This window comes from Talpa occidentalis, unplaced genomic scaffold, assembly GCF_014898055.3.
Source record: "Talpa occidentalis isolate TD23 unplaced genomic scaffold, MPIMG_talOcc4v2.1 talOcc4.3, whole genome shotgun sequence".
In the NCBI taxonomy this organism is placed as follows: Eukaryota; Metazoa; Chordata; class Mammalia; order Eulipotyphla; family Talpidae; genus Talpa; species Talpa occidentalis.
In genome coordinates this window covers 38696301-38716908 of record NW_023603184.1, presented here as the reverse complement: position 1 = coordinate 38716908, position 20608 = coordinate 38696301, and the positions used below count along the sequence as shown (strand labels likewise).

Sequence of the window (20608 nt, the reverse complement as noted above, 5' to 3'; positions counted from 1 at the left end):
TAAGCCCCTTCTGGCAGGACAGTGGGAGTCCTAAACCCAAAGTCCAGCACCCTTGGGTTGGGGTAGAAGGTGCAGACCCACCTGTGTCTTGGGGAGGTGGTGGGGTTGGGCAGAGCAGGTTGAAACCATCTGGCAGCTGGACTGCAGCCAGGAAGCGAACATGGCCAGTGTGTCCCTGGCCTAGACCAGCAGGGTTGAGGGGTGCCCGTGGGCAGCTGACTGTACTGGGTGAGGTGGGCATGGTGAGCACAACACCGGCGCTGGTGCCCACCCACAGCAGCTCCCCACACACCAGCAGCGCTGTGATCCTCAGGCAGGCAGCCTTGTGCTGCCGGATGATGGCATCCGAGCCTGTGGTGGGAGACAGACCAGAATTAGGGCCCAATCCTAGCCCTGGCTCAGACTCCTCAATGCCAGGGGCAGAATGGGTCTGAGGGCAGGCACAGTGGTGGACTGAGGTCATTACCTGCCAGCATCCTGTGCACAGGAGGTGTGACGTCTACCTCTGCCAGCTGCTCGAAAGTCTCTGGGTGATAGAGACATACGTGGGCACTCCCTTTCAGGGTCACCCATACACCCAGGCTGGAGTCCACCATGCAAGCCACATTGCGGCTGGAATCCTGCCCCACATAGAACGTGTGCTGGTGGGGGGCAGACAGAGAGTGGGTGGGTGACTGGCAGACATGCCTTCTCCAGCTCCTCCCTGCCTTGTGCTTCACTAAGGCCCATCCCTCTCTCCTTAAAACGCACACCAACCCCCTCCAGGAAGCCCATTCAGCCTGACACAAAGGCAGCTTTCCTCCTGGTCTGGAAGATTAACCTTTCAGAGCTTGTTTCACTGGAGTCTCCCCACTTAATCCTTAGGAATTAAGACGAAGGTGCCCTCTCCCCTTGAAACTTAAGTGATTTAATGATCAGAGGATTTCAAAGCTAGTGGGTCTAAAGACCAATTATAGCTCCCATGTGCTCATTTCCCTCTCCTAAAGGCCTGGCTCACCCCAAGTCACCAGTTCCTTCCCCACACCCCATGCTACCTCCAGCTGCAGTGTGTCAGGGCTCAGGACAAGGACTCGGTTCTGGCAGCCACACCACAACCGCCCGCCCACAGACACCATCTTGGTGATGGGACTCCCCTGAGCACCCAGGGTCACTGATTTGAAGTTCTGGGGGTCCCAGAAACGGCCTGCAATGGGAGTGGGGTAAAGAAAAAAAAGCAAAGTCAGTCCAGTATTGCGTTTGAACCTCACCCCCTCCTGACATGAGGTGCTAACAGCCCCATTTATCAATGAGGACACCAAAGCTCAGAGAGGGCCTGAGAGGTGCCCAGATCACATCTCCAGATTCATGGCCCCATGGCCCGGGCCTCGCTCAGGAGAGCGCTCCCACACCAGTGAGGGGCCAGAGGGCTGGGGGAGGGGGACACCCACCTGCTTCTCTTTGGTAAACCACAAGTTCTCCATTGGCCAGAGACACAAACACCTGGTTATTCAGATACCTAGACAAAGTAAAAAGGAGTTGAGGGTTTCAGAAAGGAGGCCAAAGTAGGTCACCTGGGGCCAGGAGAATCAGACAGAATTGCTATGGTTCCCAAAAAACCACCTCCACCCGCCCTCCTGTTCTCAAGGTGCAGAGCCTGAGTCTAAGAAGGTGGAGTTTGCCCAAGGTGGTATGTATGCAGGAGGCTCAGCCAGCTTAGGGCCAGGCTTCTGGCCTCCAGCCTCCACTGAGAGGAGGAGCTGTTAGAGCAGTGAACCCAAGTAAATAGAAGGAGGCCAGCATGTGCAGCTGGGAAGGCTCTGGACAAGAAGGGCTACCCAGGGGCCTTACAGAATGCAGGTCACAGAGGCCGAGTGCTGGAGCTTCATGCTGTTCCTGCGATCACGGATGCTGTCAGAGGACTGGTACACGTGGACACTGCGGATCAGGGGTGTGCACTTGTGACAAATGCTTGGGCACACCAGTCCCTGGACTCATCCCCCACCTCTTTGCCTCCACCACCATGTCCTCCATGCCAGGTGCCAGCCCATGGTACGGAGGTCCCACCGCCTCTTTGCTGGTGTCAAACCCACTGGCAGCTCTGGCTAGTGGTACCCTTGAAATGGGACCCAAAGCACGCCTGTTTCCACTTTAGGATGCCATTTGATTTCCTAAGCAGTGAGCTTGGGGTTCTGGCACTGTATCCCCATCCTTTCCCCAGTCCCTACCAGCCGTCCTCAGTGCCCAGCCACACGGAGCTCTGGTAGGCCTCATGGTCAACACTCAGCAGGTCCTCGAGGCTGCCCTGGGTGAAGGAACCACGGCTGGAGCGGCGAAGGGCTCTCCCATCCATTGGGCTGGTGCCACAGGGACCTCCAGGCCCAAAGGAGCCGGACAGTGGCAGAAAGCCAGGCTCCTGCTCCTCCTCTGAACTGGTTGTCTCCGCTGTGGCCTCCTTGGAGCTTGGGGTCTCCTCATCTGAGGAAGACAAAAGTCTTTATGTCCATTCCCCTCTGCCAGGCTGGGAACCCGACAGTTTTCTAGGCTTCATTCTCTCTTCCATGCAATCCTCCTGGCTCTGTCCCTCTCTAACCCTGAGGCTCTGCATCATCTCAGGCCTTGTTAATGTGCTCACTGGCCCTCGCCAATCTGCTGCCGTAGCATGGACCAGAGGGGCTAATCACTCTGTCCTTCATCTTCCTTACCCAAAAACTCCAGGGTCTTCAGGATCTGGCTTGATTATCCTACTATCTTTAGGGTGCTCAGTGTCACAGCTCCCGCCCACCTTGCTGGTTGGCAGTTTGTGTTAACAGTTTTGATGCCTTGCCTTTGTCTACACTGGTCCCTCCTCACCCATCAGTACTAGCTGGATGACCCCCTCCTTGTCAGGCCCTCCTGCCTGACAGCCTCAAGTCAGGCACTCACTGCCAAAGCTGGAGGAGATGGTGGAACGGCTGGCCTGGCTCTGCAGGGTCCCAGAGGGGCTTGGTGAAGACTCATCGTCAGAGTCACTGTCAAAGGGCACCAATTCTGGACGGGGGTCACCCTCGGAGAGACTTGTTGCCATCTCCAGGCCTGAGCCTGCAATGGAGATGTGCAGGCAGGGCTGAGGCCCCCGCTCTGCCAGCGTCGCTGCTTCGTCTGCGGCTTCAACGTCCAGTTCGGGCCCAGCGGACTCAGGCGCCATGTCCGTGGGATTGCTCAGTGATGAAGGCTGCTCGCTGGGAGACCAGAGTGGGAATGAGCGCTCGAAACAAGGCTCTGGCCGCCCCACGGACATACCCACACCCTGCCCCTGCCCACATCACCGACAGGCCCTCAACACCCACGGGGTAGCCTCAGTGTGTGTTGGGGGCAGGGGCTCAGGGACTCGGTCCCCCAGTCCCAAGGCCTGCCAGCTGCCCGCGCTCACCGGTGGCAGCGGCGCTGCAGGCCGGGCACTGCCCCGATGCAGAGGATGCGAGCTGAGCAGACGGCGATGCAGGCCTCCACGTCGGGCTCGGCACGCAGGCTCAGCAGGCACACCTGGCCCACGTAGCCATCGCTGTTGCACACCCACACCTCTGGCGTGGGCTCCGGGTAGCTGCTCAGGGTGGGGGCTGCGCATGAGAACTGCAGAAAGTACCAGTGAAGGGGAACATTAACAGAGGAATTGCTGCCAGGCCTCCTCCCCACTGCTCTCCAAGCAGACAAGTAGAACTTAGAGGGAGTGTGGGAGAGAGGCCCGGTGCTATGAATTCCCAGAACAGACCTTTGCATACCTGTATACATGTATGCAGCGTGCACATGATACTTTTTACTCATCAAATGCACATCCATGTGATAGGCACCATCCATGCATCCATGTACACATACATGTACCCTGAACACCACTGCATGTATATGCAGGCAACAAATGTGAAAATGGAAACCTTTGCCCATATGTGTGCACTCATGCAGCACATAAATTAAACACCTTCCATCACTCATATAGCCTTTGTTCACATGCACAGATCCAGACGTGAGCATAACTGTGCATCTGCAGAGAGCAATGGCAATGTTTACGACTTGAACATAATGTACACAAAACAAAAATACTTGAACACACACTGGCTTTGAATACAGGCACCCACGAGACCCAGGTGTACGCACACACCTGCATGCCGCTGCGAGTTTTCATTATGGGGATGGCCTTCAGGAACTCAGGGTCTAGACAACTTTTGCTGGATGCTGTAATGGAAATGGATGGACAAACAGACACAGCTTAGCATCCACTTCACTCTGATGCTGACCCTGTCCATTTCCCTTCTTCCACTGCCCCTCAGAACAATGTGGGAAGTGGAATCAGTGTGTCTAAGGACCTTCTAAGTCATGGACACTGATCAAGTAGCTTTCCCTGACTCAGGCCTGCTCAGAGAGAGAGAGAGAGAGAGAGAGAGAGAGAGAGTGTGAGTGTGTGCGTGCGTGCGTGTGTGTGTGTGTGTGTGTTGAGATGGGGATTCTGGACTGTAGTCCCCTGCCCTAAACTGACCCTAACCATGGATTTCCCTCCCTACCAGGAGGCCCTGGGGGAGTCTACTGCTTCACTGCAGAATCTCCGCCCACCCTTCCACAGCACATGGCAGTCCTGGATTTCTGGCTCCTGATGTCACGTGTCAGTCAGCTTTAGGGTGCGACCCACTGCCTACTGCCTGGAAGTTCTGGGAGGCAGGATGGGTCCTGGCTTACCCAGCTTCCTCTTGGCCTCATCAAAGGCCTGCTCGAAGCCAAGGCGGGCATCAGGGTGGGGGAACTCGAAGATGAAGGAGTCCGTGCCCTCGGGTCTTGTGGTACATAGCTCCAGCTTGGTAGGGGGGAAGGAAAGTGCATAGCACAGCGCCTGCTTCTCTGACAGGTCCCGGTGCATGGCAGCTGAGAGGTCCCGAAGTGCATCGTCCAGACTCTGCAGGGAGAAGGACCCAGGTCTCAGGCCCAACATCTCCCCACAGTCTGTTCCTACCTTGGGGATGCATCTGGGTCCTGCCTGCCCCATTCAGCAAGAGGTAGCCTAACCGCACCCCCAAGCACCCCCCCCCCCCAGGGATTAGGCCTCTTTTGTCCCTTTCTGGGAAGGAAGCTGTGTCTCCAAACTCAGACCTGGAACACATGACTTCCCTCACATGGGGTGAAGCTGTATTTCCCCCTTAGATCAGTGATGGAACATCTCCTGCCTTAGGCAAATAAGTTTGTTATCCCCTCCTCAGAGTCAGGGAACCCCCACTCTCCTAGCCTCAGGATGAGGGCACAGACCTGGTGGGGGAAACCGAGGCTCTCAGAGAGTTTGCTCATTTGCCCCAGGGTGGACAGGTCCTCGTCCAGGCGGCTGATGGCCTTCTGGATGTTCTCCCGATTAGTAGCTTGGGATGCCCCTGGTAGGGATAGAGGAAGGCCATGGACAGATCCAGACAGAAACCAGGTCAGACCTGGACAGGCATTCTTCCCCTCACCACACAACTTACAGTTGGGGGTGGGGAGTGGCCTGGCAAACAGCATAAACCCAAATTCCTGGGAACAAAATCAACAGGCATCTCAGAGAAATCTCAAACCTGAGAGCAAGATACTAAGTCTGATTCTGAGCCACATGACTCAGGATGTTGGGTGTCTGGAGAACTCCATGGAAAAGCACAAAGAACGAACAACGGACAGTCCTGCAAGTCATGGAGGCTACAGCTAGGGCTGGACTTGAGGAAGTGCAGGCAGAACCTCGGCCAGTCAGACTGCTGACAGAAGGACTCATTCCCACTCACAAAGGACAGAGCAATGAGCTGACACCTGTATTTCTCTGGTCCTACCACTGTCAAACAGCTGGTCCCACAAGCCAGCTCAGCACCCCTCACCCCACACTGCCTGGCTGGCAATGCCACTCTGGACCAAAGCCCACAAATGGCAGAGTAAAGCGTAGTGGAACATACCAGCCAAGCCAAGGGAAGCTGCTCCCCCACCTCCAACCCTCACCACCTGGGCAGTCACATTTTCTTCCATATGACTTGGCCCTATTCCTGGCCACAGCAGGACTAGCACTGGGCACCCAATCTAGTCATTTTGTAAACTAGCCTGTTCTTTGTGATTACTGGTATAGAAATTATTTGTCTCTGGACCAATAATCAGCTTATATTCCTACATGGGGTCCTTGTGGGGCAGTTCTAGGTTTACCTAAAGGATGAGCAAGCCCCTTCCTCACGGGGTAGGGGTTAAGGGGGGCACCTCAGGTGAGCCTGGGGGCAGAACCTGGTCCTGAACTGTTTATTGCTTCAAAGGTGCACACACCACCATGCCGACCACCCCACTCAGTCCCTCAGGAAGTTAAACTGTGGATCCTGGAGCAGCTAGGATTCAGAGTTGAGGGAGAGGGGCCAAGATGCAGAAAAGGGCATGATACGAAATGGGAGAGGGGGGAGGGGAAGGGAGAAAGGGGGGGAGGGGGAGAGAGAGAGAGAAAGAGAGAGAGGAAAGTGAGAGAGAGAGAGAGAGAGAGAGAGAGAGAGAGAAAGCATACACAGCAAGTGGAGTCGCTCCCTGAAGCCACCTCAGCTCCTGTATCACAGCCCCAAACAGGAAGGCTCTTTCCAACTGACCGTTTGCTTGGATGGCCTGACTGACTGACTGAGTCTGCTCCCTGTGCACCAAACCACCAAGCTGAGCCTCAAACTCAAAGTACCCATTAATCGGCGCTCTACAAGCAGTAGCACAAACCTTTTCATACGAGGTAGACCACAACTGTGCCTCATCGTCTAATATGAGGCACTTACATGAGTTTGTGCAGAGGGTCAATGCTAATTATGAGGTGTCTGCACTCTCCACACCACCCCCTGCCAATCTAGGTCAGGTCCCAGGAGGGTCAGCAGGAATCAGTATGGACAGGTACTGGTTTGGCTCTGTGGGAGCCAACTGCATCCCGCTTACCATCCCCATTGCACTGGATGGGAAAGGGAAGCCCCAAAGCAACAAAGCAGCTGGGTAGGCATCAGCCTGGCCGCAGCTCAAATCCTCCAGAGGGATACTCAGAGGAAGACCCCCAACACTGGAACCCCTGGGCAGGCCTAAGGAAACCCCACCTTTGATGATGTCTGCATCTTCCAGGGGCAGCTTCCACAGTAGCTTGTACTTGCTGGCCGTGTCAATGACGCTGGCTGCCGTGTACCTGTAGGGAGCCAAGCGGATGCTCTGGCCACTGCAGGGGAGTGGGGCCAGGGAGGGACAACTATTCCCTCTGTGTAGCCACCCAGTCCCTCAAGTCACTCACAGGCTCATAGAGCTGCGCCGCAGGGAGCCTGACTTCCTCTTCAGGGTGGTGCAGATGATGAGGTCGGTGAACAGGAAGAGAGACCGGTCCTTTTTGCCGCCAACTGCCTTCTGTGGGGCCCAAGTCTGGATTCAGGCCCAAAGCCCACTCTCCTGCCCACACACCCCAGTGAACAGCAAGGTCCAGGGAGAGGGCTCTCGTAGCTGCCCAGAAGCAGAGGTGGGACTCAACCCATGGCACCAGTTGGGGTGGAAAAGCAGGCAGAGCCATGGGCATAGGTACGAGGGGCAGCGTGAAGGAATTGGGGAGGTGGGGATAGGGGCGAACAGGATACTGCTTACCACTTCAATGACCATCTCCTGCCTGAGGAACCGCCGCAGAGGGGCCTGGAGCTGTGAGGCAGAGGCAATAGGGTATCTTAAAGGCTGATTATTAATGTTTATCTCTCCCTAGGCCCCAGGGACCCTTGGCCTCACTCCACTGGCCAGGCCATCCACCCTCCTGATGCTGTGCTATGCAGGCCTCAGGACACATGGCCAGAGGCAGACAGAGAAGTAAGAGCTGCTGGAAGACATGGACACAGCCATGATGCCCAGTGACCATAGGTATGGACACAGGCCAAGCAACATAGGAGTGGGAGGGGCAAAGCAGGGTGGCACGCACATCCTCCATGCCCTCGATGTGAGCTTCGATTTCCTGCAGCACACGGGCATGCCGTTCTGCTTCCTCGGCACTCCGGACGCCCTTGTTGATACGTTCAGCCACCTGCTTGATGTTCCGCTGTGCATCCAGCAGGAGTGGGTGGTCTGGGTGGTCCTCAGGTGTGTGCTTCAGGAGATCCTGCAGGGGGAATGGGGACCAGACGTGCTGTTCAAGCCCAGGGACCAGACCCCTGACAAACCCAGGGGTCCCATATTGACAATTGGAGCAGAACTGAGTAGACACAGAGTGGACTTCCTTTCCTACCTGATGCCTCCGGGGACCCTAATGCTAGACTCACCTAGGCAGGGGCCTCAGAGCCCCATGCATCCCTACCTGCCCATCCAGTCCCATGCCCACCTTCACCAGAAGCTCATAGCGTGGGATCCGCTGCACGGGCTTGATCATGAGGTCGGACAGTGCCTGCTTCTCCTTATTCTCACGCATGCTTTGCTGAAATTCAAAACAGAGTAGGTAGGAATGAAATACAAAGAAGGGAATATCCAGGAGAAGCCCCCAGTCAGCCCCTCCAGCTCAGCCAGAGGGTAGAATATGACCTACTGGCTAGGACTGTGGTACCCAGGCTGAAAGCTCCAAGGAACCCCAGAGCTGATCCAAGGTGGGGGGGTCACCTCCATCCCTTGCCTGGCCCACAGTACCTCCAGGAACTTGAGAAAGGCTGGCTTCGCCTCCTTAGCCACACGCACGGCATCCTTTGCGTTGAGAAAGTTATCGATATAGGCTGAATAGATATTGACCAGGACGTCCTTGGAAAACTGTGGGTGAAGAAGCAGGTTGGAGACCCTCAATGTGTCCCTTACCCCACTTCATCCTGTCCTGGTTTCCACTGATTTACAAACCAACACTGTTCCCCTCCAACTAGAAGTAACACAAGGGATGGGGCACACAGGAGTGTTCGTGTGACTGTGTGACATGTATCTTGCTTGTGTATGCACATATTATACATATGTGTCCCTAGACGTGGCTCTCTTACTTCCAACTAGGCATTTCCATCTCTTGGTCTCCAATTCTCTCTATAACCCCCACCACCTCAAGTCCATCAGGCAGGATTCCCTCCTCATTGTCTTGTATGACACTCATTCCAGACCCCTGAATGCTCATATAATTCCCTCCACCAAACATGTCCATCCCCCTCCAAATCTCACCCCAGCTCAGGGCTGAGCGCCGGTCTGCCTTCTCTCAGAAGCACTCTCAACCTTGATTAGAACTCTGCCTAGGACTATAGTCGGCCTAGGCCACCCTCGGTCCCCTAAGTCTCCCCTCTCCAATAAGAGGGGCATCCCCACCCCGCCCAGTAAAGGCACTCAGGGCAGGACACAGAGCTGGTAGCAACACCTGCTGGCCAGCTGGTGCCTGGGCTAAATGTGAGGGTTTCGGCTAGAACTTGGGACACCCCAGTTCCTGCCTCTGCTGCACCATGAATGCACACAGAAACCTGTGATGGAACTTCTGCCCGCTCTGTGCTTTTGAGCTTCTGCCACCCTGAAGGACTGTCCTTCCCCAGTTGTGCTGAGAGCAGAGGCTGAACAACTCTGAGAGGAAGAACACCCCACCAAATGTCCCCCATCCTGGGACAGAGCATTTCATGCTGACCCTCCCTGGGACCAAGGGCTTCCACTGCAATCCATGGTCAGTGTCAAGGTCTGAGCAGGGGGTGAGGCTAGTGACACCGAGGGTGGTGGTAGCCTGGGGATGTCAGCATGTGGCCCCACTGCTGCTGGGTCAAGGTTCTCACCACTTCTGTTTCCTGGTCAGCAGGGACCTTCTGAGACCCTTTTAGGCCTAAGACTCACCCACATTAAAACACACTCACATCCCACAAAATAGATACATGTATATATTTTTTGCTACTAAAATTGTTGGAGGGAGTACCGTAATTTTGCTTTTGAAATTAGTTGACTCTGAATAACAATTTAGTTTGTTAAGTTTAGCTATGATTTCTCAGTCATCATCACACATTCTTAGGAATTTCTGGCAAAGCAACAAAATGCAACAAATTTTTCAAGTATAATTAAATTCTCATGAATACTAAACAATTAGAGAAAATAGCACGTTATATTTTATAGACATTTAATAAATGTTTATGAGTTGTGCTTTTGCGATTCTTTTTGAGTTTTGAAGCCAATGCCTTTCCTAAGATCCCCATCACTACTGCAGAGTCTTGAAAAGCTCAGAGGAGGTTTCACCTGTTGCGAAAGGGAGTACCAGATGGGATAGAACATGCGTGCTGGGACCACGTCTCCTGGGGTTGAATCCTCCACTTACTATGACTTTGATCAGGTTAGATGCACAATTATCACCTTTAAACTCAAGGAATAACTGCACCTCCTCCTTGAGTTGTTAATACATATATAAACACATATAATGTATTTAATGCCTAGCATCTATTGAGGGTAAAATAGTTAGCTATTATTACTAAAATGCCTGATGGAGAAAAGAACTAGTCAAGGTAAGGACTGAGGTCAGTAGCTGCAACCATTTGAGTCTAGATCGGCATCAGCACCAGTTCAGGGTCAGGGCTAAGGTCAAGTGCCAGCAATTGGGGTTGGTTCCAGGATCATGTTGGATCTGTGGTTCCAGGACACATGTCAGAGTCCAGCCAAGTTCTGGGGTTGGGCAGTGCCCAGGTTCAAGTCAACCCACGGACTAGGGTCAGAGCCAGTGTCGAGTCAAGGTCTGGGCTCAGATCTGAGCGCAGAGTCAGTATCTAGGTGGAGTGGGGAAAGGATGGGTGAGTGATCCACGGCAGCATCTAGTCCTTTCAAGAGGGGCCAGAGCTAGTAGGGGCACTCACCGACTGGACAAGCAGGTCTCCCACCTTCTGCTGGGCATGCCACGTCTGCACGCAGTGTCGCACCTGCTCCAGGAACTGCTCGTGGTGCTCCAGAAGCTCAGGGATCTGGTCAAAGATCTCATCCACCAGTGATGGGTCACACAGCAAGGAGTTCTCTGGCTGCTTCAATGGTTGCATGTAGCCCTGGGGGATCCATGGGTCAGTGCAGGTCCCCTCAGAGTAACGGCACCCCAACCTACTGGCATAGCTGTGCACAATCACCCACGGCTGCAGCTCGGTAGCCCTACCTCCTGGATCTCCTTTTATTGATAGATTTGGAACTCTAGGAGAGAAATGGGAAGACCTAGTCCCATGACCCTTATTGTGTAGCCCAGGGCTTGGCACAAGATGGGTGTGACAAGCTCAGGAAAGGTTTTTTGGATGCATGAAAAATAATTTTGGAGTGAGAAAAGCAAAAAGATTGGGCTCCCTGGAAGACTCCCCCCTATACACACACGCTGATTTAGCAAATATTTTATTGAGCACTTACTATGTCAGGTACTATTCTAAGAACTGGGAAACAGTTGGGAAGTGCGCACATGCACGTGCACACACACACACACACACACACAGAGTAAACCACTTTTCATCAAATATAAGATGTACTGTTATTTCTATTTATCCTAAAGAAAAAAATTGGTTGCCCCCTAAATTATGATATGTCACCAATTATAGGAAGAAACTTGATTTCAGAGAGGTTAAGATGTGAAAAATGTGTCTTCACATTTTAGAATGGATTCCATCTTGGAAAGTGAGTGGTAAGTTAAAAGATGGCAATTGCTATGGAAAAAATAAAGCAGGGAGGGCTATAGGAAATCATTGGTGGCTTTTAGTGACACACACGAACACTGTTTTAACAGATTTCAGATAGATCAGTCAGTCTATAACTAAAACTCCTTATTTGTCACGTTAAATCTGCATTGGATGATTCCTGGAGAGACGGCCCTCTGCTGGCCGTAACGGTAACTACAGAGAAAAGAAACGGTGTTTGTTGAGACAAAGCATATTCAGTGTTAGAATACAATTTATATTAAACATTTTTAAACATCTGGTTTGTTTATAAAACAAACTCAAGAAAGGAAAGTCCAAAGAATCCTCTTCGCCTGGTTGGGGATTCTGAAAAGGCCAGAGGATGGCAGTGAGGAGACAGGCGGGCTGCCTCCCTGTCACAGCAGGCCAGCCTGAGCCAGCGCCTCCTCTGCACCAGCTTCTGTTACCCCACAAGGAGTGTGAGCTGAACAGCTCACCTCACAGCCCTAGCACTCCACGTAAAAGCAGTGGGAGAATAAACAGCAACTGAAAACCCGATACAGAACCTGCTAGGAACCAATATCTGTATTCACTCACTACATCCTTGTCCAACAGCAACTTAAGCACGCCGTGAGCAAACCAATGTCCCTGCGTTTGTGGAGCTGACATCTTAGTGGAGGGAGGCAAAACGTAGGCACCAAAAATAATGAAATTATGATGCAGTCTGTTAGAAGGTGGCACACGCTATGAAAGCCGGGCCAGGCGTGCTAGCAGAAGGGGGCTTGATAGCTGGGAGTATGGGGTTGAAAAAAGGCTGAAAGGGTGAGGGAGATGCTGAGGAAAGGGGGTAGCCTTTTGGACGTGGGTTCAAATCCCAACTCCCTCTGACTGTTAACCTTGGTAATTTCACTTTCTTCATTTTTTTTTTTTACTTCTTATTTTTTTAATTTTTATTTTTTTACGTCCTTGTTCATTTTTTAAATTTTATATATTTTTAACATAATTTTTCATTTTTTCACAATGTATGCATTTTCTACCCCCCTCACTTTCTTCATTTTAAACTCCAGGCCCCTCAGGAACAATACCAATCAGTGTGGGTGGTAAAGGTCACAGCAAGGGAACATGAGGGCTTAAATCTCAGTCTGAATACCTCCTGAACTTCAGGCAATGTAGACTAGTGGGTGAGAGGGAGGACTCTAGAGACAGACTGACAGGGATTCAACCAAGAGGTTGGCTCCTCCTAGATCTGTGATCCTGAATAAGTTGCTTTACTTCCCCTTGTCTCAGCATCATCATCTGTAAAATGGGGGTTATACTGAGATTTACATGAATGAACTTATGTAAATTGTGTGCATTAAGCATTTAATAAATGTCAGTTTTTAATATTACCACTTGCATAGAATGAATTTATGTCTCTCCAAAATCTGAGTTGAAAGCTAATCATCAGTGTGGTAAGTGTTTGGAGGCTAGGCCTTTGAGAGTGACAGGTGAGTAGTTCCATGAGGATGGAGTCCTCTTGAACAGGACTGTGCCCTTATTTATGAAGGAGCCTCTGAGAGCAACCTTATCTCTTCTGCCCAGTGAGTACACAGAGAAGAGAGGGTAGCTTATAGACCAGAAAGCAGCTCCTCACCAAACACAGAATCCACCAGCACTTGATCTTGGACTCCCTGGCCTCCAGAACTATAAGAAATAAATCTCTATTGTTTAAGTCTATGGTATTTTTGTTATAGCCCCTGAAATAGACTAGGACACCATTTAATAGATGAAAGATACTGGGCAGGTTTTTTTATTTTTAAAAAAGATTTATTTATTTATGCATACAAGAGCTGGGGTACAGGCCGGAGGTGCAGGGGGTGAGAGGATTCACTAGAGACAGAGTGGGGAACAGAACAGGCAGGCTGACTGAAATACACTGCTGAGGGAGGCAGCAGGTGAGACAGGAGAGGTCTGCTGCACCACGTGGGCAGCTCCCTGGCCGGCCTGGGATTAAACTTGTGCTGCAGAGACTGCAGATTGCTTCACAGTGCTGTGCTTAACCCCTTGTGCCACCAGGGAGGCCCTGGGTAGGTTTCTTAACTTCTCTGAGTCTTCACTTCCTCATCTAAAGAAGGGTACTATATTTATCTTACAGGGTTAATACAAGGGTAAATGTGATTTTACATACACACACACGCGTGCATTCAGAGTTGTCAGGCAACATACTAAATTATACACGCAGCTCTCTCGTATTCTATACACCAGGCAGATACTACTATTGTTCCCACTCTACAATCAAGGAAACTGAGGCAGAGACTGGTTATGTAACTTGCTCCAGGTCACCAGGTTGGTCAAGTGGCAGAGGCAAGTTTGAACACCAGTGGCCCGGCTCCAGAACCATGGTCCTGACTCCTGGGTCGGACACAGGGCCGCCTCCAACAACAGTCCTTGGGTCCAGCCGACTCCCTCCGCCTGCCCACTTCCTCCCTTCCCCACACAATATGCTCAGTTTGGCTTCCTCAGCAAGATCCTCCCTTAGCTCTACACCCGCAGGTCCTGCAAGCCTCCACGTGTGCAGCCCTGTGCCAGCCAGAGATTCAGAGATAGAGGGACACGCCCAGGCACTGCCTGACTCCTCTGTGTGAACAAGGTATGGGCAGCCTCTACACCTTTTATTTTGACCCTGGTAGACGGGTATGATTAGTTACAGTGTGCAGACAAAAACACTGAGGCTCAGAGAAGTCAAGTGATTCGGCTAGCATCACCCAGCAGGGAGGTGAATCAAACTATGTGACCCTGATGCCTACAACTCCCATGCAGGGGAAGACAAAGGATGCCCCATCCCTGCACTCCCTGGCCAGACCTCTGGACGGCTACCAGGGCAACCAATTCCATCCTAAAGATGGAATTCCAGGTCCAACCTGGTGGTGAAGCAGGTTGAGCACAGCGCTGTGAAGCTGTCCGCAGCCTCTGCAGTGCAGGTTCGATTCCCGGCTGGACAAGGAGATGCCCACATGACACGGCAGACCTCTCCTGCCTCGCCCGCTGCTCCCCTCAGCAGTGTGCTTCAGTCCATCTGCCTGTTCTGCTCCCTGCTCTGTCTCTGGTGAATCCTCTCACCCCCTGCACCTCTGGCCTGTACCACAGCTCTTGTATAAATAAAATAAATCTTTTAAAAAAAAAGATGGAATTCCAGTTGTATCCCTCTTATGACTTTTTTGTCCTTGCAGTGAAGTCTAACTCCTTGTCCAGCAGCCTCTGAGGCCTGCATGGCCTGGCCCTGTTTCCCTCCCAGCAGCACACTGGCAACCCCTCATCCCTAACTGCTCTCCATCTCCTCTAGGCTCCCAGGCTGTGTTTCTGCTGCCCCTTCCACCTGGGCCTGCTTACCCCCTGCCTACCTCTCAGGTCTCAGTTAAACACTCCAACCTCAGAGAAGCCACACCAGGGCGGGCCTCCATTCTGCATTCTCCTATCAATATGTGCCTTTCCCCCCAACATATAGAAGGAGTGTATTTTTTTCTACCACCATCATTTACACCCCCTTGACCCTTTCTTCTTCTTTTAAGATTTATTTATTTATTTATACAAGCACTGGGTACAGTCAGAAGCGCGGGAGGGTGAGAGAATTCACCAGAGCCAGAGCGGGGAGCAGAGCAGGCTGAAGGACCAAAGTACACTGCTGAGGGGAGCAGCGGGCGGCAGGAGAGGTCTGCGCGCCATGTGGGACCCTCGCCCGGTGGCCGGGGATCGAACCGGCGCTGCAGAGGCTGCGGGCAGCTTCACCAGTGCTCCAGAGCTGCGCCACCAGGGGAGGCCCCCCCCTTGACCCTTTCTCCCTTCCCCTGCCCTGTTAACCTCAGAAATCTCACTCTGTCCACCAGTTTTGTAAGCATTTTACTTTGTGGAATTGTCCGCTATATAAAATGTCTAATATTTGTCTCTGTCATAATGACTTGCTTTACTTTTCTACACATAATTCCCTTGAATTCCTTCCATCTTGCCGTAAGTGGAAGTATTTCACTCATGGCTAAATAGTATCCCGTTAGTGTGAACATCTTCTTGATCTAATCTTCTATTCATGGGCAAAAGCAATGTATTCTTTGTGGTTCAATACAGGAAACATGAAATTCACCATTTTAATAATTTTTAAGTGTACAGTTCACTATACTCACATTCAGTCCCACTGCTCTGTCACCCGGTCAAAAGCCCAGGCCTCATCCCAGGCTTTCCTACCTCACACCTCCAGGCCTGACTTGACCAGTCCAGCTCTAGTCTGCCCCCAACTCTCCCTCCCTCCAGTCTCTGCCCTGGACCCTGGATCCTTTCCCCCCTCGCCTGTCCTCAGTGGCCTTGGCCTCCTCTTCTGCCACCCACCTTCCCAGCAGTCAGACACATTTGTGAGGTATGAGTAAGGCATGTGGCTACACACTGCACCTGCTCAAAGCCTGTCATTGACTCTCCCTGCTCTCGGGGCAGCTGAAACCCTGCTCCAGATATTCAAGATCCCTTCCCAGCTGGCTCCGCCAGTATCACCACAGGGCCAACCCCTTGAGCTCTGTGCTGGCTATAGGGACCACTGAATGGGCCCAGCCTCGCCCGACTCGACTCTATACATGCTGTTCCTGCTGCAGAGATGATGGGGTAGGCAGAAGCCAGCACCTCCTTCAGGGAACCTTTGTGACCCCTCACCTCACAGGTGTCCCTTTGATCTTCGAGAGTGCCCATGTACTCAACTATGTCCCCAACATGACTGAGCTGCTGTGGCAGGGGCCTGTCTCTCTTATCCCTGTGTTTCCTGTACCTGGAATAGGGCCTGGCACATAGTAAGTGCTCTATATTGAATTCCATTCAACAAATATTTTCCTAGTCAACAAATAAAATGGAGGAAGGCACATTAGAAGGAGTTCACCGGTCTAATTTCAGACCCAGGACTGCCAGGAGAAGTGGAAGGAAAGTAGGAGGGGGCACCAGGCCTGAGGTGGCCTGGTTTGCCCTTGTTAAGGCCCCTCTGTGTTCTCTCCTGCTCTGGAGGGACTTCCAACTCTGAGGCAGCCCCGTGGGGAGTTCTCCATGGAGGCCTGGTACGTCCCAGGGTCACTGCTTTCTGGTTGCGGCGCCTTGGACATGAAATGGGTTTGTCTCCGCCTCCTTGATTCAGTATAGCCACTCTCGGGGGCCTGGGGTGGCCCGGAGACTCACCTGCATCAGGGTGCGCAGTGACTCCACATACGACTGCTCTGTGTCCAGCAGGGTCATGGTCACATGCTTCCGCATGTCCTGGGGGGTCAGAAGGCAGAGGATGAGCAGTGCTTTGTTCCCTTCAGACCCCAACATGCTCAGTCACACAGGCCCAGAGATCCTGCCCATACCCTCTCCCCCGATTTCAAGACCTGCCTGCTGCCCCCCTCCCAAGGGCAACCTAGACCTCCTGGTTACCAGTTACCAGGTTTTGCCCACATGCTCCCCCTGTAGGTGGCAGCCTTTCCCCTCAAACCCGGGTGTCCCCAGTATGTGCTCATGCCAGGCACCCCCCCACCAGCCATGGCTATTGGCAGGCCTGGAGATCTCCTGTTCTTGGATCCCCCATTGGGCTCTTGAAAAGGTATCAAAAAAAATCAATAACCTCTTACACTTGCAAAGGAAGCTGCCAGGCTGATTCTCCCTGCCCCCGCCCCCACCCCCCAGCTGCCAACGCTGCATGCCCCACCTTCAGGTTCAGTACTGCGAAGTCTGGATGTTGGCAAAGCCTTCCCACAGAACAGGGGTTGTCCTGACAGGGAAGCATTCCTGCCTCCCTGGTTGGGCTTCTCATCATCCCCGGCAGTAAGAACTGTCACCCCCTTGAAGTCAAGGTAGCCCAGAAACGTGAAGTTGGTGGCTGTCACACAGCTGGGCTGGGGCAGGTGTCCACAAGGCTGGGTCCCAGTTCTCACTTATAAAGGTAACTGAGCCAGGCGCTATTCTAAGTATTGTTTTTCAATCCTTTTGACCTCCCTGAGAGGTAGACATTTTAAGGATGGGGAAAAGGAAACCCAGGTACTAACACCTCCATCCTGAGGATCCGGATCTGAATTGTGGAGTTCCTGGGAGTGGCCAAACTCAGCACCCACACCCCCGGGGACAGGGTGGGCAGCCCCATAAGTGCAGCCCTTACTCTGTTGGAAGGCTTTGCGAGAAGCCAGCCCAGGGGTGCCTGCTCAGCGTTTAACTCCCTGGGACTCGTTTTATCTACCGTCCCTCCATATCAGTGCCTATCCCTCTCACCTACTCCTCCAGGAAGCCTTCCCAGATGGTATCAGCCCTAACACTTCTCTTTCCAGGCAGGGGTTCCACTCCAGGACTCCCCTAATTCCCTAGAGTTGTCCTGAGCAAGGCCCCTTAATGCCCTGGGGGGCCCAGATCTTTGGGGCTTATTCTTGTTTTCTGTTTCCCTCCCAGGCATCAGCTTGGCCACAGCATCTGTCCGGACCCTGTCTCAGGTTCCAGAATTTAAGGAGTGTCTGAGCAGATACTCTTCGCATATGGCAATACCAGGGTGGGTGTCTATGTCTGCAGCATCCCTCCAGTCTCATCCCTAGAAGCCTTCAGGGTAAGAACTCAACCAGTGGGCTGTCCTGGTCACTGCTGTGCCCAGGGTGTATGTGTACTAAGTGGACATGAGCCTTGATCCTTTGTAGTCTGCCTGGTCCAGCCACTGCTCACACCACTGCTTGTGGTATGTCTCCCTCTGACCCAGGGACTCAGGGATCAGGCTGTCCGCCAAACCTGTCCTCCAATGAGGCACATTCACAGAAGTGGGCTCCTGTGCTAGGAAATCAGGGGTGAGGAATGTGAAAGACACCTTTGGGGGAGGGGAGGGAGCTGGCTTGCCCCATCCCTGCCAGTCCTCAACTCTGGTGGGTGAGATGCCTCAGAGCATCCAACTACACAAACCCGACCAGCTAGCCTTAGTGCTTTAGGGCCCTTAAAAACAGAAACAAAACCAAAACCAAAAACAAAAACAGAGCAGCTTCCCATAAGAGGTAGCATGAGTCAAGCCCACTCTAGGATGAGAGCTGGGGAGAACATAAGGGCCAGAAGAGCCTCCCAAAGAAGTGAGACACCTCATCCTCCCAGGACCTCCAGCGCCATCTTAGCATGTCACAGACATGGCCTCATTTCAGCCCCGCCCTCACATGGTGTCACCAACTCCAACATCAAACGTGAAGAAGTGACATCGAGAGGTGACAGGACTCACCCAAGGTCACACAGCTAAATGACCAGCTGGAATCAGAGTCTCTTCAGCCACCTCAAGCTGACTCTGAAGGGTCTAGCACCTGGAGTTCTCACCCAGATGGACCGCCCAGCTGTTGGTCACAGGGTCTGTCTCTCTTACCAGCTGTGTGACCTTGGGTGATCATCTGGACCACTCTCCCTGGGTTTCCAAATCCTCCTCTGAGAACTGGAGAAAAAATACCTCCTTTCCAGAACTGTGACAGCAAGGAGATGCACTCCCCACACACACTGGGGATTCAATGCCCACTCTTACTCCACACACCAGTGAGGCTGTTTATTTATGCCCAGCTCCCTGCTGAAGAGGGAGTCCCAGGGAGTAGGCCCAGGCGAAGCTCAGCTCTGAGCCACAAGCTACCTTCCCTCCCTCAATCCCCTGACCAGGTCAGGCCCAGCTGGGTGTGGTAGGGGTCATGGGCAGGAAATCTTCCTGAGGGAGCAAGGCTGCTGCTGGGCCTGTGGCCTGGAGGACTAGCGTAACACCGAGAGGCTGACACTGCAATGCTCAGCCCCTTCTCTGCTTAAAAGCACATGGGCTGTCATTCAGCTGTCAGGCAGACGCATAGAAAACAAGGCCAGCTCCCTGTGAGTGCACTGAACGCCCTGCCACACGTGCCCAGACATGGGTGTGAGTGCATGTTGGGAGGGGGGCAGGAAAGGGGAAGCAGGAGTCAGGTGGTACAGCTGTTCACAGAGCAGCACACCCTCCTGTTTCAGGTGGGACAGCCCTGTGGGCCCAGTCTCCCCCAGAACCCCTCACCCCTCAACAGCCTTATCCCTAGACTTTTACTAAATGGGGCACTGAAGTGGGAGGGGGATACAGCAGAGGGATATAGCAGGAAGACAGAGGTAGCCCGGCCTGTCAGTACGATTGGAACATCAAGACCTCGATATACAGGGAGATACAGGTACACAGAGAGAAGCCATAAAGGTTAGACAAGCCACAAAGAGACAAAATATGCAGTCAAGTCACCCAGCTGGCAGCCAAGCCCTCCAGCCCAGGGAGTTAATGCAATAGTAAGGAAGGTGACCATCGGCCCCACTGGAACCCTGGAGAGGGGCCCAGGCCCAGAGACACAAAAGCAGGCAAGCGGCCCCTAGGAGCCCCCCTCCTCTGCAGGAGAATTCACACTGAGCCAGGAATGGGAACACGCCTGTTGCAACCACAGCATGACAGCTCCAAGGCCCAGCGAGTCCAGCACAGAGAGGATTGGGGTGGGCAGGAGCAAAACTGGCTACTTGTCACCCCCTCCCCCTTCCCAGAACATACAAATCACCAGAGAGTGCCTGCTTCAGGCCTCAGGAGGCCAGAGAAACCTCCCCTTTCTAAGGAAACCTTCCTGAGCCTTTGGACACAGGACACTCCTGGCCACAGCCTCTGCCTACAAGCTGACCCCTTTCACGAGCTCAGTGCCACTAGGCCTTTCAAGGCGGAGGCTCGCACAGGCCTCCCACCCAGGCTGAGTTTGCCGATCCTTCTGCCATCCTAAGCTTGCACCTTGGTGGCGCCAAACCTCAGCACCCTGCTGGCCACACCAGCCCTCCCAGTGCTCCCCACACACCCTCAATCTCCCCGCCCCCCCTACTGGTCACAGAGGCCCCCAGGTCCACCACCAGGAGGCTAATGCACCTGATGAGCATTCAAGGCCCTGGGATGCAGCATCTGCCCCTGCCTCCGAGTCCTGGGAGGCTGCCCCCACCTCCCGGTACCTGGGTCTCCCCGGGCTCCTCGGGGTCAGCGCCGCTGCTCCCGGCGGGCTCCAGGGAGGCAGCGGCCGGGCCCAGGTCGCGCATGTCTTCCAGCGCGATGGTGA

At 53.2% G+C, this 20608-nt stretch overlaps 1 protein-coding gene across 1 annotated transcript in view; it reads right to left on the bottom strand.

Annotated features, from left to right (window-relative positions):
- Positions 1-20608, bottom strand: part of ARHGEF17 (Rho guanine nucleotide exchange factor 17) — a 59249-nt gene that overhangs the window by 4518 nt on the left and 34123 nt on the right. The window contains exons 2-20 of the mRNA XM_037522935.2: positions 16722-16799; positions 10752-10934; positions 8596-8712; positions 8297-8389; positions 7901-8077; positions 7579-7629; positions 7238-7347; positions 7050-7135; positions 5245-5363; positions 4684-4897; positions 4112-4185; positions 3389-3588; positions 2902-3197; positions 2205-2454; positions 1828-1914; positions 1428-1495; positions 1035-1183; positions 467-641; positions 82-351 (exon numbers count right to left, since the gene is read on the bottom strand). Coding sequence (XP_037378832.1) covers positions 82-351; positions 467-641; positions 1035-1183; positions 1428-1495; positions 1828-1914; positions 2205-2454; positions 2902-3197; positions 3389-3588; positions 4112-4185; positions 4684-4897; positions 5245-5363; positions 7050-7135; positions 7238-7347; positions 7579-7629; positions 7901-8077; positions 8297-8389; positions 8596-8712; positions 10752-10934; positions 16722-16799 — 2797 coding nt within the window. The remainder of the gene's footprint in view (positions 1-81; positions 352-466; positions 642-1034; positions 1184-1427; positions 1496-1827; positions 1915-2204; positions 2455-2901; positions 3198-3388; positions 3589-4111; positions 4186-4683; positions 4898-5244; positions 5364-7049; positions 7136-7237; positions 7348-7578; positions 7630-7900; positions 8078-8296; positions 8390-8595; positions 8713-10751; positions 10935-16721; positions 16800-20608) is intronic.